The sequence below is a fragment of the Polypterus senegalus genome, chromosome 7 (genome assembly GCF_016835505.1).
Source record: "Polypterus senegalus isolate Bchr_013 chromosome 7, ASM1683550v1, whole genome shotgun sequence".
Lineage (NCBI taxonomy): Eukaryota > Metazoa > Chordata > Cladistia > Polypteriformes > Polypteridae > Polypterus > Polypterus senegalus.
Window position 1 is genome coordinate 36,690,885 of NC_053160.1, and position 19,547 is coordinate 36,710,431.

Genomic DNA, 19,547 nt, shown 5'->3' on the forward strand with positions numbered 1-19,547 from the left:
AAGTCCATGATGCCCTGCTGGAATTTGGGGCATCTCCACATTGCAGGGAGGGCTCCATCTAGCGGCTTGGGGGTGTTGACCGGGATAAACAGCCGGGCATAGTCCACACCTTATATACAAGTATTTTAAAATCAATTCTAAAGGACACTGGCAGCCAGTGTAAAGATATTAGTATTGGGGATATATACTCACACTTTTTCATTTTGGTTAAAATTCTTGTTGCTGCATTTTGGACAAGCTGTAGCCGATTTATGTTCTTTTTTGGTAGTCCTGATAGGAGAGCATTGCAGTAATCTAGTCAGCTAAATACAAATGTATGTATTAATTTTTTGGCATCTTTAAATGTTGTAAAAGACTGCACCCTTGCAATGTTCCTTAGATGGAAGAAAGTAGTTTTGGTAATATTATTAATATGCAATCTGAAATTAAGGTCAGAGTCAATAATAACACCAAAATTCTTGACCTCTGGTTTAATTCATAGGGCCAGATAATTAATTCTGTTTCTAGGATTTTCACTTTGCTGCCAATAACTAACAATTATGTTTTTTCCTTATTTAGTTTAGGGAAACTTGTATTCATTTATTCTGTTATTCTAGTAAGGCAGTGGATTAAAGGGTTTAGAGCCTCTGGGTCATCAGACACAATAGATAAATAAGCTGTGTATTATCAGCATAGCTATGGTAATTTACATTATACTTTGAAATTATCTGGCGTAACAGAAGCATGCAGAGTGAAAATAATGATGGTCCTAAAATTGATCCCTGCGGTACATTGCATAGAATATTGTGTATTTTTGATGCACACTCTCCATAACTGACAAATAACTTCTTTCAGTTATATATGATTTAAGCCAGTCTAAGGCAGTAAGAATATATAATTACAGTATAAGAATATCATGGTCTACAGCATCAAATGCTGTGCTCAATTCTAACAGAACAAATACATATATTTTATTTGCATCTTCAGTAATTTGCAGATCATTTACTAATTTGACTAGAACTGTTTCTGTAATATGATTTGATCTAAAACCTGACTGATACTTATCAAGAATAAAATTTGTATTCAAATAATCACGTAACTGCTGAAAAACTACTTTTTCTAGAATTTTACTGATTTTACTCATAAAAGGCAAATTGGAGATTGAACAATCAAGGTTATTTTTTTCAAGCGGAGGCTTAATTGTAGCAGTTGTGAAAGAATCTGGGAAAATGCTAGAATCTAATGAACAATTTACTATTTCAGGAATGTTGTTAATATGTAAATCAGAAATTTCTTTAAAGAAGCTTGTAGGAATGGGGTCTAATATACAAGTTCACCATTTCAACTGAGTAATTATTCTATGAAGTTCAGATAAACAAATTTTAGTGAAGAGGGTTGGTTTGGAATGTTGAGCTCTTTGAGGCCCAACATAATTTTTATTTGAAGTCGGTTTTATAGGAAGTCTAATATTACTTACCTTTTCTTTAAAATATACTGCAAAATCTTCACTTTTGATAAGTCTAATATTACTTACCTTTTCTTTAAAATATACTGCAAAATCTTCACTTTTGACATCTGATGCTTTGAGTGCCAATGAAGCTGTGTTAAAAAATGCAGTCAACGGCTGAAAATAAGACTTTTTTGGATTTCCTGCGTTATTAATAATTTTAGAAAAGAAAAATGTTCTAGACATTCATGCAGGATACTAACACATCTAATTTCATTCAGTTATCAGTGTTATTCTTGAGTATAATGTAATGTTACAAAAATATATACTAAACAAAAATATGATTCTTTAAGTAACTAAAAAAATAAAAATGTTCCAACATACAAATCGGTTTTTAAATGTAACTAAATGATATGCCACATGTACATTTTCTAACATTTTATGATCCTCTTATTCAGTATTGTTTTGCATTTTCTGAAGATAACCATAAACAATCATCTTTACGTCAATGTGGTATACAGCATCTAAATCACGCAATCAAAATAACCCTATCTATCTATTAGAAAGTTTGGTGTAGATGTACAGGTTGGAGATTACTAACACATGCTTTTCCTTATGAGAGGCTCATCTTTTTTGAATTATACCGTATGGGCATTTTGTCAGCTGGCTGTATCCTTAACACGGAAGGAACTACAAGAAGGTTAAGGAGGCCAAAAAAATAACATGGTCTCAGTAAGTGTTCAGAAAGAAAGTTCAATTTCTATTTGAAGTGGAAAATAAAAAATGTAAAGTCATGCGGCAGTAACAGGAAGTACATTGATATTATAAAGTACAGGAAATGAAGAGATAAGCTTTCATGCTACAGATGCTTTACATTTGTCCTATAAAATGAAAGTTGGGACAGGCGGCATTGAATAATTTGAAAAAAAATGAAGGTTCTTTACAGTACTGAATTTTATTGCTATTTATTTGAATAGAAAAGGTCAGTTACATGAAGTGGTGTAATTTGTTTCTTTACTAAGTACAATATATTTATCACTTTTTGCATTACTGTAAAATGCTTCACCCAAGATAAAATTTTCCGTAAAAGTTTCTTTAAAGTATTACATCTGCAAATATTTTAACCAACTTGTCAAATTGTGACAGTGAAGTTAATTAAGTGGGATCAGTTTGGCTCTCAGTAAACCTTCAAATGAATAAATAGGGTATAGAATTAATATAAAGTCACTAATTAAGACATTGCTTCTATCCATCAGGTTTCTTGATTCCAAGTTTGGTTAAATCAGTGCTAGTGTTACTTTTGTTATAGTTTAACATGAATGCCTTTATAATATGCTCAATGGTAGAGCTCATTATGCAAGATGTTGTCTGCATTTGATTTAATCTCCTTTTTTGATACTTTATTTGAAATATTCTGGGGCTAACATACAGTAATGGTGTTGACTCATGTATCAGCCAGGGGAGACAGTGCTGATTTTGTAGCACTATGACTTACTATACCATATTAAAAAAAGCAGCTTCAATACCATCTGCAGTTAGCCTGTGAAATGGATAGCAAGCTACCAAACGAGCAACAAAAAAAAAAGTTAATTATCCATTGGGTCATCGCTGGCAAGCACTGCACAGCTCTAAAATCCTATACCCTGTGCCTAAACACAATGTGTATACAGCTAATCAAAGACTATTAACCCATGCCACCATCAGCATTTGTTATACATATTAACCATTCTTTCCTGGGATATGCAAATTCCCTAAAGAAGGAAAATTGAGTATGTGTAGATGTCACCTATTAATTAACACCATCCTGTTAGTGCAACCTTCTTTAAACAGAATTTGTCTCCTGTCCCCACCTAGTAGGGTGACACAATGTTATTATTGCTGATGGCACCTTCTTCCCAAGTATGTGTGGGCTTCGTCCAGAGAAACTGTTTTCCCACTATTTCCTAAAATATGAATGTTGGTTACTTGATTGTATGAGTGAGTAAGTGTGGTTGTTTGTGTAAGAGTGGACTATCTTATGCCTGATACCGTATGGACATATTTCAGCTCCATGAGCTCTTAATGGAAAAAAGCAAGTTTTGACAACAGATGGCTGAATGTTTTTTTTAATATTGAAAACAGTTTTGACACAGCATTAACTAAACTAAACAATTAACTAAAAGAGATATGTCCATTTTAACTCTTTGTATCCTCTGACAGCATTTTATTTAACTATATTAATAATGTATTACAAGAACCACCCCCATATTACTTTGGTTTTGTATGGTTTCAGATTTTGGAAACAGATAAGTTTCAAGAACACGGGCGGACTGAAGAGCCAAAAGGATGCTGCAGAAGTCCAATACCAATGAAATTCCGAAGTCGTTCCCAAGGTGCAAAACTTGAATCTTTGCATGTCAACGTACTGAATGACAAATGTTTATTTACTTTACTTTTATGTATACAGTATACACACATATAAATATATATCCACTGTATATATTTCATGTCACCAAAATAATCTTTTAATGTATTTTATCAAGAATTGCAATGAAGTAGAGAAAACCTAACTACCTAACTAAGTTGTCTTATATAGACATCCTTGTGCACTTTATGAGGTCTGTCACTTACCATCTATGCACAATATGTTCATATTGCCTAGTGTGGCATTGTGGTGAATTTAACTTTTTTTTTTTATTTTTTTTAAAGTATCAAGATAGACATATAATATATACTCTCTCTCTCTCTCTATATATATATATATATATATATATATATATATATATATATATATATATATATATATATATACACACAGCCTGCATAATAATTTACTCTACTTTCAACAAAAAAGGTAACAGTGGTATGTCTTTCATTTCCTAGGAACATCGGAGTACTGGGGTGTTTTCCGAACAAAGATTTTTAGTGAAGCAGTATTTAGTTGTTTGAAATTAAATCAAATGTGAAAAAACTGGCTGTGCAAAAATTTGAGTACCCTTGTAATTTTGCTGATATGAAAGCATGTAACTGTTCAATACTGATTACTTGCAACACCAAATTGGTTGCATTAGCTTGTTAATCCTTGAACTTCATAGACAGGTGTGTCCAATCATGAGAAAAGATATTTAAGTGGTCAATTGCAAGCTGTGCTTCCCTTTGAGTCTCCACTGAAGAGAGCATGAGATCCTCAAAGCAACTTTCATAAGATCTGAAAACAAAGATTGTTCAGTATCCTGGTTTAGGGGAAGGCTACAAAAAGCTATCTCAGAGGTTTAAACTGTCAGTTTCAACTGTAAGGAATATAATCAGGAAATGGAAGGCCACAGGCACAGTTGCTGTTAAACTCAGGTCTGGTACGCCAAGAAAAATACAGGAGCGGCATATGCGCAGGATTGTGAGAATGGTTACATACAAACCACAGATCACCTCCAAAGACCTGCAAGAACATCTTGCTGCAGATGGTGTATCTGTGCATCGTTCTACAATTCAGTGCAATTTGCACAAAGAACATCTGTATGGCAGGGTGATGAGAAAGAAGCCCTTTCTGCACTCACGCCACAAACAAGTCACTTGTTGTATGCAAATGCTCATTTAGACAAGCCAGATTCATTTTGAAACAAAGTGCTTTGGACTGATGAGACAAAAATGGAGTTATTTAGTCATAACAAAAAGCGCTTTGCGTGCCGGAAGACGAGCACTGCATACCAAGAAAAACACCTGCTACTTACTGTCAAATTTGGTGGAGGTTCCTTCATGCTGTGTGGCTAGTTCAGGGACAGGGGCCCTTGTTAAAGTCAAGGGTCCGAAGAATTCAACCCAATATCAACAAATTCTTCAGGATAATGTTCAAGCATCAGTCACAAAGTTGAAGTTACGCAAGGGTTGGATATTCCAACAAGACAATGGCCCAAAAGGACGAAATCTACAAAGGCATTCATGCGGAGGGAGAAGTACAATGTTCTGGAATGGCTGTCACAGTCCCCTGACTTGAATATCATTGAAAATCTATGGGATGATTTGAAACAGGCTGTCCATGCTCGGCAGCCATCAAATTTAACTGAACTGGAGAGATTTTGTATGGAAGAATTGTCAAAAATACCTCCATCCAGAATCCAGACACTCATCAAAGGCTATAGGAGGACAGCGTCTAGAGGCTGTTATATTTGCAAAAGGAGGCTCAACTAGGTATTGATGTAATATCTCTGTTGGGGTGCCCAAATTTATGAACCTGTCTAATTTTGTTATGATGCATATTGCATATTTTCTGTTAATCCAGTAAACTTAATGTCACTGCTGAAATACTGCTGTTTCCATAAGGCATGTCATATATTAAAAGAAAGTTGCTACTTTGAAAGCTCAGCCAATGATAAACAAAAATCCAAAGAATTAAGAGGGGTTCCCAAACTTTTTCATCTGACTGTATATTTTGTATGGGGTTATAGTCTTTCAGTATGGAGTTCCCCATCAATTTAAAAGAACTTGAGGCTCACATTTTTTTTACCACTGGGCAAGAGGAATCAAGAGTTCCCTGTCTGGCTATATACGTTTTTACATTTTGCAAGTAAATCCCACACTAAAAGTAATCTTTCTGCATGAATAGTTTATTTTTATGTTTTTCTAAAATGGTTTTCCTTGTCTTTTTTTGGATACTGGCAATTAAATGACGCAACTGGCTGGACTGTACTATCACAAAATTTCTTCCTCATTGACCAACAGACATTTTTCCTGCTGCTCTGTTAATTTCTTAAGCCTGAATATTATTTAATTTGTAGAGCTACACCTTGTCTGTCTAGTCTAGTCTGTCTAGTTATAGGAAACGTTTCAATTAAACACCTTTTTAATAATCTGTCGTAATATACCATTATAGGTTTTTTATTTTATGTTATACAAAGTACAGTTTTTGTAAATTATAGCGCAGTGTTATCATAACAGACTCTTCAAGTGGCTATAAAGGATGCTGGTTAGGCCTACTCATGATGTTTGCTGTTTGTTGTTTAGGACGGGCATCCTTGTGGGTCTTTCAGAGGAAACGGAGATTAAGCTAAAAAATCCCTGACAATTTCTACTATAGCCTTTTTCTATTAGAGGTGTTTATTCCTCCTTAATCCCACACGTGCACATTGCCAGTCTGGTTGGAATTTCAGGATGTGTTTTAAAATCTTTGTAGCAATCAGTTAGCAATTGTGTTCACAGACAACATTAATATTCCACTGAGAGAAGCTATGATTCACACCTAATTTAAAAAAAAAAAATTAAAAAAGCTTACAAAAGAACGTGAAAGTGTTATGTCTCAGTGACTACAGTCCACAAATACTGTGATGAAATGCTTTTTAGACAGTAGTGTTGGGACATATCTAGTGGAACTCCAGATACTCTGGCCTCCACAGCTGATCATATAGTGCACCAAAGTTGACATGTTTCTTACTTTTCATAGTATTTATTTCTGGCACACCTGGATAATTATAAGTTTAACTTTTTATAGACTGTCCCATAAAAGCTGATAACTGAGTTCCTCAACTTGAGAATTTATGGCCATCATCTGAAACTGGATTTTGGCCTTTCTTACTTACAGATGTCAGCATGTGCAGGTTGGTGGTATCACTTCCTATACACTGTTCTGAGCTCCCTGCTGAACTTCTTGTTCACCTCTGACTGTGTAACCAGACACAGCTCCATTTACATCATTAGTTTTGTTGATAATGCCATTATCACAAACATGAACATCAACAATAATAAAATGGATTACAGTAAAGAGGGTTGTGTTCTTATACAGTAGAGCAAGGACAGCAATCGCACCCTTAATGTCAGCAAAACCAAGGAGCTGGCCATATACTTTACAGAAGCAGTTGGAAGGCCACACTCTCATCTGCATTGATGAAAATGCCTTGGAGGATTGAACAACTTAAAACACCTTGGATTTACCATCACTATTGAGCTATATGGGGCACAACCCATTTCAGCTATGTCAAGAAGGCTCACCACCATTCTCAGATGTCTAAAAAAAGCCTGGATGCCTCTATCTATGCTCATTATCTGAGTATAACATTCTATAATGACACCTGCTGACCTTGGGACCACATGCTACTTCAGTGGGTGGTGAAGGTGGCACAAATATTCCTTTCAACCAATTGCCTTTTGTCCAGGACATATGTAATACATGCTGCCTTAGAAAAGCAAGCAGTATTATTGAAAACCTCAGCCATCATGTAAAGGAAGTTTTCACCATCCTTCATTTCTGCAAATGGTACATGACTGTTACCACTAACTCCAGTAGATTCAGGAACGACTGCATGAGTGTTTCTTGTATATATTGTGTACTTATTGTGATGCTGAATTTAATATACTGTATAGTGTTGTATTAACCTCTCTGTGTTGTCTCCACATCTCTCATTAAATTTGCTCTTGACACCACCATCATAGAACTAATCACCAACATTGATGACAGTTAACAGGGAAGAGGTTTGCTTGCTGATTTAGTAGAGCTGGGACAAGAAGCTCACCCTTAATGTCAGCAAGACCAAAGAGCTGGTCATAGATGTATGAAACTGGAAGGTAGACCACACTCTTATCTATATCGGGGGAATGCAATTGAAACAACAACCTTTATTTATATAGCACATTTTCATACAAATAATGTAGCTCAAAGTACTTTACATGATGAAGAAAGAGAAAAAAGACAAAGTTAAGAATTAAAATAAGAGAACACCAATTAACAGAGAATAAAAGTAAGGTCCGATAGCCAGGGAGGAAAGTAAAAACAAAAAAAAACTCCAGAAGGCTGGAGAAAAAGTAAAATCTGCAGGGGTGCCAGGCCATGAGACCACCCAGCCCCCTCTAGACATTCTACCTAACATAAATGATCAGACTTCATTGTATTCAGGGTTCTAATGGAAGGACTTGGTGATGACAGTCACGTGGACTTCTGGCCTTTAATCCATCAATGTAGGGACATCATGGTGCTTTGATTAAGTGGTGGTGGTGCAGATCACCACCACAGAAAACCGGAAAAAGAACAGAAGAGAGAGTAGGGGTTAATATGGATTTTAGAGCCACCATGAATAGTAATGATAGTTAATTGAATATACAGAGCATCAGGATTAAACTACTCCTGAATGAGTGACTGGCCTTAAATTTCTTGGAATGACCATCACTAACTGAAGAGGGCACAGCACATTTCAGTTTTTGTCATACAGGCTAACCATCTCCTCTCCTGAAACTGATGTCTGAGGACACCTCTCTTTTCTGTGTCTGTCCACACAAACGACTATAGGTGCACAGTGGAATACATCATTACTGGCTGCATCCCATTCTAGTATGGCACCTACTCAGCTCAGGATCATAAAGGATATTTTGGGGGTGGAGGGTTGAGAGGCACAGTGTATAACCAGCTCCCACCATCCTTTTGTTCAGGACATATGCAACACCTACTGCCTTAGAAAGGCAAACAGTATAATTAATTGCCTGTTGTCAGTATTGTATTACTTTTTAGTCTGTGAGAGACTTGCAAGTAAGAATGTTAATGTACTATGCACACTTGACATTACTTTTGGACTTGAACCTTACCCCTTTGTCTTACAAATGATGAACTCACACATTAACTGAATGTGTCATTTTTGGACTGAGTCTATCAGAACGAAGTATGTCCACCCAGCTTCCAGATGCTTACCAGTGAAGGTGGTTCAAGTCTTTGATCCCTGTACCTCTGATTTTACTACAGCAAGAAACATCATTAGAGTCATGTTTTTAGATCAAGAATTTTTAAAAGCTAATTTTACTAGAAGCACAAGGCTCCTGACAACATAGCTCTGAAAATCGCTGAGGTAGACACCATTCTACAGTTCCAAAATAATAGTCCTTTATGGGAAATTCTCAATTTTCATTCTCCCTTTCAGGTGGAGGAAGTCGCTTAGAGTCAGTAGGAGAAGATGATGAGCTGGTTGTTGAGAATGGGGATCTTAGTTGTGACTCACCAGACAAGCCTACACAAGGAGGCCGCAAGCACTCCCTCCCTCAACAGCTTGACACAGTGGGTATTCGTCAGGTCAGTCTTAACTGAACTTGTGTTTTCCTTTTCTTTTATAAGGCAGTAGAGACTACAGTAATAAAGGAGCTTTCAAGGGTATGTTAATATGAAAATGTGCAGTTTTACCAATGAAAATCTATTAAAAAATTAATTAACTATTTTGATGTGACACGTAGAAGCAGAATATGAGGTGGTCCTTTCTAAAATCTCAGTATTATCAATTTCCTGTACAGTGATCCCCCGCCTATCGCAGGAGTTGCGTTCCAGACCCATCAGCGATAGGTGTTAATCTGTGATATAGAAAGACCATATAAATAAACATTTTTTTATAGTTTAAGCCTTAAAATACCCCTCCCACACGCTTTAAACACATGTAAACTTATTAAAACACACTTTGTAAACACATGTGATATGTGGATGTCGGGCTAAGGATATGAGTAACATCTCTTTATTATAAAAAAAAAATCTTGGCTGGGAGACAAGGCTTGATCTTCTTGGAAGACAATTTGACATCCTGGGAGAGACATTTTAACGTCACGTAAGACAAGGCAATGAGACAGAAGGACAGCTGCTGTACAGGCTTTTAAATGATGGACGTGCAGAGCGACAAGCAGAACAAGCATCTTGGCAGAAGCAGCACAAAGCCAGTAGCTGATCCGTCCATTTCCCCTTAGAGTGCGTTCAGCTCCAACCCTTCACAACATGAGCGGGAGAGACGCAAAGTGGCAGGAGTGTAGCGCGCCTCCAGAGGGGTTGAGCAAAGAGATCGAGACCAGATCATCACGGAGAGACACTTTAACAACACGCAAGACTAGACAATACAACCTTAGGAAGCAAAACCCGTGAGACGGTGACTTTTGCACATCATGCCCTACTTACAAACAATTTAAAACAAGTTCACTGACATCTAACCTAGCAGTTGTTGGAATGCTTTTGGCAGACAAACTTGAGGTGCTCCCAGCTCTTAAAACAACAACAAACAGAACACTGCAGCTGCAGCAAGCCAGTAGATGATCTGACCGCTTCTCCTTAGCATGTGTTGAGCCCTCACCCAAACCCCACATGAATATTAGGTGGTTGCTAGGCTTATGACAAACATGTAGTGTGACCCATAACTTTTTGGTGGCCATGCTATATAAGATGGAGGCATTTATCTTACTGCATTAGAGCTTCATTTTCTTTAAAGGAAGAACCCAGTGTGACTTCTATGGGGACAGATTCAGATTTGGAACGTCAGTTTATTTAGACTTTAAATCTGGTTTTATCTTAATTGTGGTAAAAAATATTAAATAACTTTTCTGTACTAAACATTTTTAATGACCTGCATGAATTGTTTTGCATATAAAGATCTGTTTAAATCACTTTACTCCCAAAATACTTTTCAGATCAGTTTTCTTTACATGTTACATACAGACTCTGCTGCAGCACTCCATATTGCTGTATTTAATATTTAAGCTGCAGCAGTGGTATTTGATAATGTTATGAAGATGATTGAAAGTTGATTAATTCAAAGTTGATTTAAAATTGCTGCAAACCATTATGTTTTATTGGCTTCAAACCTAAAATCAAAGCTGCCTCATCATAAAATGTATATAAATAAAGATGTACCATCAAGAAACTGTAAAGTTACTAATGACATCCTCAGTCATTGAGCTTCTACCATATTCTAAGCAAGAGCTACATGGCATGTGCTAAATGATCACACTTCATTCTCTTTCATTATGGCTTCTCTCTATCACTCTTAGTAATGATAAAAAATAATTTGTTTAAACAAATGTAGCATCATCAGTTTGTTTGTCGGGTTCGGCAACACTACAAACCCCTTTTTGACACGTAACTGTCTCAGAAAAGTGTCCATAAAAAATAAATGAGGCAAAAGTGTCTTTTGGAAATTCAGCATGACTAAGCACAACCCACAATGAAACATAAAAGACTCCTTAACAAAAGCTGTAATATTGCTAGTCAGTGAAATTGTTACCCAGATTAGAAGAAAACACTGCATCCGTGGTCTTAGATGAGATCCTGTTTTTGCCTGTGCTATTTAAACCTTGTGTGTGCTGCCCTGGCCCTGGATCATGCAGTCTACCTTGGGAGCACTGAGCACAGTATGAAAAACAGCCATGGACAGGATGAACACCCAAATGAAAACGCACTCAAAAACAGGGAGCACATTAACAACAATAACAACATTTATTTATATAGCACATTTTCATATAAACAGTAGCTCAAAGTGCTTTACATAATAAAGAATAGAAAAATAAAAGACACAATAAGAAAACAAAATAAATCAACATTAATTAACATCGAATAAGATGTCAATGGCCAGGGGGGACAGAAAAAACAAAAAAACTCCAGACGGCTGGAGAAAAAATAAAATCTGTAGGGATTCCAGACCATGAGACCGCCCAGTCCCCTCTGGGCAATCTACCTAACATAAATGAAACAGTCCTCTTTGGATTTAGGGTTCTCACGGAAGGGCTTGATGAAGATGGTCACGTAGAGTTCTGCCTTTTAATCCATCCATCATTGTTGGAGCATCATGAAGCTTTGAGTAGGTGGAGGTGGCGCAGGCCACCACCACAAAGAAACCGGGAAAAAAAAACAGAAAAGAGAGTAGGGGTCAGTACGGATTTTAGAGCCACCATGAATAGTTATTATGAGGAAATTGAACATATAGAGTATCAGGGTTAAGTTAAATTAAGTTAAATTGAAGTTATAAACAGGCCATGTTAAAGTAATATGTTTTCAGCAGTGTTTTAAACTGCTCTGCTGTATCAGCCTGGCGAATTCCTATTGGCAGGCTATTCCAGATTTTAGATGCATAGCAGCAGAAGGCCGCCTCACCACTTCTTTTAAGTTTTGTTCTTGGAATTCTAAGGAGACACTCATTTGAGGATCTGAGGTTACGATTTGGAATTTAAGGTGTCCGATACCTTATAAGATGGAGCGAGATTATTTAAGGCTTTATAAACCATAAGCAGAAGTCAATCCTGAATGACACAGGTAACCAGTGTAGTGACATTACAACTGGAGAAATGTGTTCGGATTTTCTTTTCCTAGTTAGGATTCTAGCAGCTGCATTCTTGCAAACGATTTATGTCTTTTTTGGGTAGTCCTGAGAGGAGTGCGTTACAGTAATCTAGTCGACTGAAAACAAATGCGTGAACTAATTTCTTAGCATCTTTCAGTGATATAAGCGGTCTAACTTTACTTATGTTTCTTAAGTGAAAAAATGCTGTCCTAATGATCTGATTAATATGCAATTTAAAATTCAGTCAACAATTACCCTTAAGCTTTTTACCTCCGTCTTGACTTTTAATCCTAATGTATCCAGTTTATTTCTAATAGCCTCATTGTATCCATTATTGCTAATCACTAAGATTTCAGTTTTCTCTTTATTTAACTTGAGAAAGTTACTATTCATCCATTCTGAGATACAAGTCAGACATTGTGTTAGTGAATCAATAGAATTGGGGTCATCAGGTGCTATTGATAAGTACAGCTGTGTGTCATCAGCATAGCTGTGGTAGCTCACGTTGTGCCCTGAGATAATCTGACCTAACGGAAGCATGTAGATTGAGAAGAGCAGCGGACCCAGGATAGAGCCTTGTGGAACACCATATTGGATATCATGTGTCTTCGAGTTGTAATTCCCACAACTAACAAAATATTTTCTCCCTGTCAGGTAGGATTCAAACCAATTTAAGACACTGCCAGAGAGGCCCACCCACTGACTAAGGCGATTTCTAAGAATGTTGTGATCAATGGTGTCAAATGCAGCACTCAGATCTAAGAGGATGAGAACAGATAAATGGCCTCTGTCTGCATTCACTCGCAAATCATTTACTACTTTAACGAGTGCAGTTTCTGTGCTGTGATTTGTTCTAAAACCCGACTGAAATTCATCAAGAATAGCATGTTTATTGAGTTGGTCATTTAACTGCATAATGACTGCCTTCTCTAGAAGTTTACTTAAGAAAGTCAGGTTAGAGATGGGTCTAAAATTTTCAAGAGCCGAGGGGTCAAGACACTGAATCCATGAGATAACAGCACCAACCACTGTACCACCATGTCAAACTATTTCAAAATTTGTCTATGGAAATACTTTTCATGTTTAAAGTAAGATTAGCAGATTTTATTATAAAAGTAAATCTCATCTCTGTCTCTGTCCCATCAGGAATATCAAATCGTAAAGAAGTCGTCTCGCTCTCTCAGCACTGTTCAAGTTGAGTCTCCATGGAGACTTGCCCAGCCTTCAATTATATCCAACATTGTATTGATGAAAGGGCAAGGCAAGGTAAGTGTCCTGTAATTTTGGTGTGTGAAAATCAAACATTTATGTTGCGTTATTCTTTTTTTTATACAGTAAGAAGACATGTACACCATGCATTAATACTTTGCATTGCAAGCTTCTCATGGTGATCTGGAGCAGCCCTCTGATTAATAGAAAGCCATCTTTGGGCCAAGAGAGGAAGTAATTTATTTAATAATACAAAGACTTTGTTAAGGTTAAAAGCGGATTCTGAAATGCATATTCATTAGCAGAATTAGTGTCAGGATTCATGGTCAAAAACTATGATCACAAGATAGGAGAGCAATAAAATAAATAATAAAAATGTTTACTGGTCTAAAACACAAGAATATATTTTTTAAATAGGAAAGGGAAAGGGCCAATGGCAAAATCCACAAAGCAAAGAATATACAAAAAATAGGAACAGAAGTCAAAATCCAAATATCTGAACATCACAAAACAAAAAGCTGAGAAAAATTCACAGGGGTCTGTCTAAAGGTAGAATAAGTCACACATCACTAGACTGCATGAATAAATAAATTGATTAGCAAAGACACTGAGAGGGAGGCCTAGAGGCATTATTAGCAGTAGGCAGCAGTACTGTAGTACAGTAGTGAAGAAGATGGGTGAGAAAGTATATTATATTATTGCAGTTCAAAAATAATCAAATTGTGTGATTCTGGAAGAAAATAAAACTTCTGTGTTTTGAAGGTGGGACTGAGAGAACAGTGCTGGTGTTATATATATATATATTTTTTTTTAACTATTAACTTTGTTTAGAATCTCTTATTTGTGGTCATGCTGATCCTACCCACTTGTCAGAAGCATCTGCTATAGGCACATTAGTGTTGGAATTCGACCTTGGTTCAATAGAAGAATGCCACCTTGTCTGATTATTTCTGTTTTCTGTTGCATCATATGGGCAGCTGGGTATATGTGCATAATTTACATGGAGAAGAGATGGCACTAGGATGCACTGTGGAAAGAAGACAGGCTGGTGGACAGAGTGTAATGCTTATGCCAGCATTCTGCAGGGAGACAATGGGTCAGGGCATTAATGTGGACATTAATTTAAGGCATACCACTTACCCAAACATCATTGCAGACCAGATACACACTTCTGGCAATGGTTTTCCCTACTGTGGTGGCATCTTTTGTCAGAATAATATAATATGAAGCCTCTGTAGGATGTGTTGGAAAAGCAAATCTGATCTACAGTGCCTCTGCTTCATAACTTACAGGAGTTAGAGGATCTGCTACTAACATCCTGGTCCCAGAGACCACAGAACACCTTCAGAAGTCTTGTAGATCACCTGCCTCAGCACATGGAGGAGCAATAGCGTATTGGTAATAAAGTTTTAGATCATCAGTGTACACGAAGATGAGCAATTTAACAATTTACCACAGAAGCAAAGTAGTCTGTCTGAACGTTCAAAATAGTTGACTTTACTCCAGTTCTTTGGTGTTTTGGCTAAGGCACTGGGCTTTAAAACAAAATGTTGTTGGTTCAGTTTCCAAATCTTTCTTACTACGTATGTGACTCTGTGCAAGTTATTTAACCTATATGTTAGGTTAAATAGCTCGAAGCAGGGTGCCACCATCGAGAGAGACGTGGAGAGAGTAAACCAAATGAACAACTTCTTTAATAGGTTTGACCACCCTAACCTACTCTCACCTCGGAGTACTGCACCCTCCACCCATCCGTCTGCTGATACCAGCATTGAAGAGATATCCTTTTTCTACGCGGTGGTGTGCTGCGGAGGCAACATAAAGAAGGACGCCTCACGTCTGGACAAACTGGTGATGATGGCTGGCTCTATTGTAGGCATGAAGCTGGACAGTTTAACATTGTGAGCAGAGAGCTGAGGAGACTTCGGGCCAGCAAAGCAGTGGGTCCAGATGAAGTATTGCCATGACTGCTGAAGGCCTGTGCGCTGGAGCTGGGGAGACCTCTACAACGCATCTTCAACCTGAGCCTGGAGCAGGGGAGAGTCCCGAGGCTTAGGAAAACATCTTGCATCACCCCAGTCCCAAAGGTATCACGTCCTAATGAGCTGAATGACTTCCAACCTTGGACTTTGACGTCACATGTGATGAAGACCATGAAATGGCTGCTGCTTCACCACCTGAGGCCACAGGTCCGCCACGCCCTCAACCCTCTGCATTTCTCATATCAGGAGAAGGTGGGAGCGGAGGATGCCATCATCTATATGATACAACGATCCCTCTCCCACTTGGACAGAGGCAGTGGTGCTGTAAGAATTATATTTCTGGACTTCTCTAGTGCCTTCAACACCATCCAACCTCTGCTCCTTAGGGACAAGCTGACCGAGATGAGAGTAGATTCATACCTGGTGGCATGGATCGTGGACTACAGACAGACCTCAATATGTGCGTCTTGGGAACTGGAGGTATGACATTGTGGTTAGCAACACAGGAGCGCCGCAGGGGACTGTACTTTCTCTGGTCCTGTTCAGCCAATATACATCAGACTTCCAATACAACTTGGAGTCCTGCCACATGCAAAAGTTCGCTGACGACACTGCTATCATGGGCTGCATCAGGAGTGGGCAGGAGGAGGAGTATAGGAAGCTAATCAAGGACTTTTTTAAATGGTGCGATTCAAACCACTTACACCTGAACACCAGCAAGACCAAGGAACTGGTGGTGGATTTTAGGAGACCCAGGCCCCTCATGGACCCCGCCTCAGAGGCCACTGTGTGCAAAGGGTGCAGACAGATAAATACCTGGGAGTGCAGCTGGATGATAAATTGGACTGGACTGCCAATACTGATGCTCTGTGTAAGAAAGGACGGAGCCGACTATACTTCCTTAGCAGACTGGCATCCTTTAACATCTGCAATAAGATGCTGCAGATGTTCTATCAGATGGTTGCGGTGAGTGCCTTTTTCTACGCGGTGCTGCGGAGGCAACATAAAGAAGGACGCCTCACGTCTGGACAAACTGGTGATGATGGCAGGCTCTATTGTAGGCATGAAGGTGGACAGTTTAACATCCGTGGCAGAGCGATGGGCTCTGAGCAGGCTCCTGTCAGTCATGGAGAATCCACTGCATCCACTAAACAGGATCATCTCCAGACTGCTGTCACTGTCCTGCTCCACTGACAGACTGAGGAGATCGTTCCTCCCCCACACTATGTGACTCTTCAATTCTACCCAAGGGGGGTTAATAACATTGTCTGTTTTACCTGCATTTTTATCACTCTTTAATATTTTTTTTTATTTTAATCATCAGTATACTGCAGCTGGAGTATGTCTGTCTGTCTGTCTGTCTGTCTGTCTGTCTGTCTGTCTGTCTGTCTGTCTGTCTGTCTGTCTGTCTGTCTGTCTGTCTGTCTGTCTGTCTGTCTGTCTATCTATCTATCTATCTATCTATCTATCTATCTATCTATCTATCTATCTATCTATCTATCTATCTATCTATCTATCGTCCTGTGTTAAATAACTCTTAAATAAATGTGCTATGATTGATATCACATGTTACTTTACCATCTGTTATTCCTTTGCAAAAGTTATTTTATATGCCTGTAGTCATCTTAAAATGCTCAATTAAGATTGCCCTTTAGGTTTGCCTTGCATCCATCAGAAGATCCCAAACCTTTGAGCATTTAATTTATGTGTGTATGTATTTTATATTCCTATTTGTGTGTTAGTATTCAACTTTAACTAGAAATTCAAAGTGCTAGGTCTGAACCATATAAGAATTTAAATTTGAAAAAGAAGTACCAAAGAAAACACTGTGAACCTGATTAACCACCATAGAGGAGGAGCAGCAGCGTAGTTTTATGCGTGGGAGAGGAACAACTGATGCAGTCTTTGCATTGAGACAGGTCATAGAGAGGCATCATGAAAAATATAAAGTGTTGCATATGGTGTTTATTAATTTGAAGAAGAATTATGATACAGTTCCACATCAAAAGGTCTTGAGGTGAATGAGAGAGAAAGGAGTATTAGAGAAGTACATGAGGATTGTCCAGGATATACATGAAAGCAAGGACTCTAGTTAAAAACAGTGTTGGGGTAACAGACAAGATACCAGTTAGAGTAGGTCTGTACAGGGATCTTCTTTAAGTCCTCCCCTCTTTGATATGGATTTGGATGTTTTGAGTCACACGATAAAAGACCAATCCCCTTGGTGCATGCATTTTGCTGCTGACATTGTGTTGTGTAGCACCAGAAAAGAGGAAGTGGGAAGAAAGAGTATTTAAGATAAATATGAAGACACAATATTTCAGGTTTAACAATGATGAGGTTTCAGAAGTTAGCCTGCAGAAAGAGCTATTGAAAACAGTTGATACATTTAAATATCAAGGATCACTGGTAGCGTAACATTGATAACTACATGCAGAGGTAACCCAAAGAGTGCATTGCACATGTAACAATTGGAAGAAGCTATCATAAGTTTGTATGTTTGAAGAAATAAGATGAAAGTTAAACGTAAGGTTTTTAAGACAGTCGTAAGACCAGCAATGATGTATGGAACGGAGACATGGGCAGTAAAAGGAAAACGGGAGAATTTAGATGTGGTAGAATTGAGAATATTGAAATGGACATGTGGAGTTAACAAAAAGGACAGAATGAGAAATAAGACAATTAGATGTACAGCAAAAGTTGGAGAGATACTTACCAAGTACAGAAAAGTAGGTGGAAGAGGTATGGATGTGTACCGAAGAGAGACAATGAAAACGTGGACAAAAGAGTGATGGGAATGGAAGAACGGGGGAAGAGAGAGTGGGAGGACAAAGTAGAGGTGGACTGATAAAGTAAAACAAGAATAGGGTCTGACTGAGGAGGAGGTGTTTGACCAAGCTGAATGGAGAAGGTTGATCAAGCACATCAACCCCAGACAGAAGTGGGAAAAGATGAAGAGAAAGAAGAATTAATTAATAAAAATATTTTATTGATACCATAATTGCATAAAAAGTTTTGTTTTATTTTGTGATAACTAACTGTATGCTGATAAACTCGATGGCCATTTTATTAAATGTCTGTATTTAGTACATGGTACGTCCCCATTTAAGGTTATCATTTTTTTATTATTATTTTTTATTTCTATATTATTTTCATTCATCATTTCCTTTTTCTATTTAGTTTCTGTTTAGTTTTACAAATGTTTAACTAATTTGATTTAAGTTTTATTGTTGTTGACTTACATTAATTAGTTTGTATTTGATTAAATTATTTCAGTTTAGTTTTTTGATTTAGCTTAAAAAGGAGTATTTTAATGTATATTAAGTAATATATGCTGTACCTCCATAGAAAAGCAATCATAGAAACATGCAAGTAATACCTATAAAAGACTTTGTACACTTGCGTTGTAGCAGGGTGCCATCTTTTCATGGAGCAGACTGTTTCTTTTGCAATACTAGGATGTTAGAGTCTGAATCTTACTACATTGCAATACTTTATGAAGGCAGGTAGTTCACAATGGCTGACCCTGCACTCTGACCCCAAGGGGCATTTAAAAACTAACATGAGAAATTGTATAAGGCAAAATAAAGAACAAAAAAACAAGTTGAAATTTGTTGACCAACGTGGCCTATTATTTTACCTTTATTGAGCCCATCACATTCCTCAGCCCCTTTATAGACTTTTTGCAATTACATTAAGTGTATTTTTAATTTCAACAGATTTTTTATTAATTGAGCGCCACAAACCTGACTGCCTACGTGCATTATGCACTTTTGTATGTTGATGAATGTACTTCTACTTTCTCTGTAACAACTATAGACTACACCTGACTCCCACTGTTTTCCTGATCCTTTTTCTTTTGTCCCTGAGTCATGTTCTTTATTTTTTGGCCAACAT

At 37.6% G+C, this 19,547-nt stretch overlaps 1 protein-coding gene across 4 annotated transcripts in view; it reads left to right on the forward strand.

Moving 5' to 3' along the window:
* Window positions 1–19,547, forward strand: part of pdzd2 (PDZ domain containing 2) — a 456,165-nt gene that overhangs the window by 345,129 nt on the left and 91,489 nt on the right. For 3 of the 4 annotated variants that reach the window (XM_039758492.1, XM_039758494.1, XM_039758495.1), the window contains 3 exons: window positions 3,699–3,798; window positions 9,298–9,446; window positions 13,606–13,725. In XM_039758492.1, the coding sequence (XP_039614426.1) occupies window positions 3,699–3,798; window positions 9,298–9,446; window positions 13,606–13,725 (369 nt within the window). The remainder of the gene's footprint in view (window positions 1–3,698; window positions 3,799–9,297; window positions 9,447–13,605; window positions 13,726–19,547) is intronic. The other variant, XM_039758493.1, reaches the window with a different exon arrangement.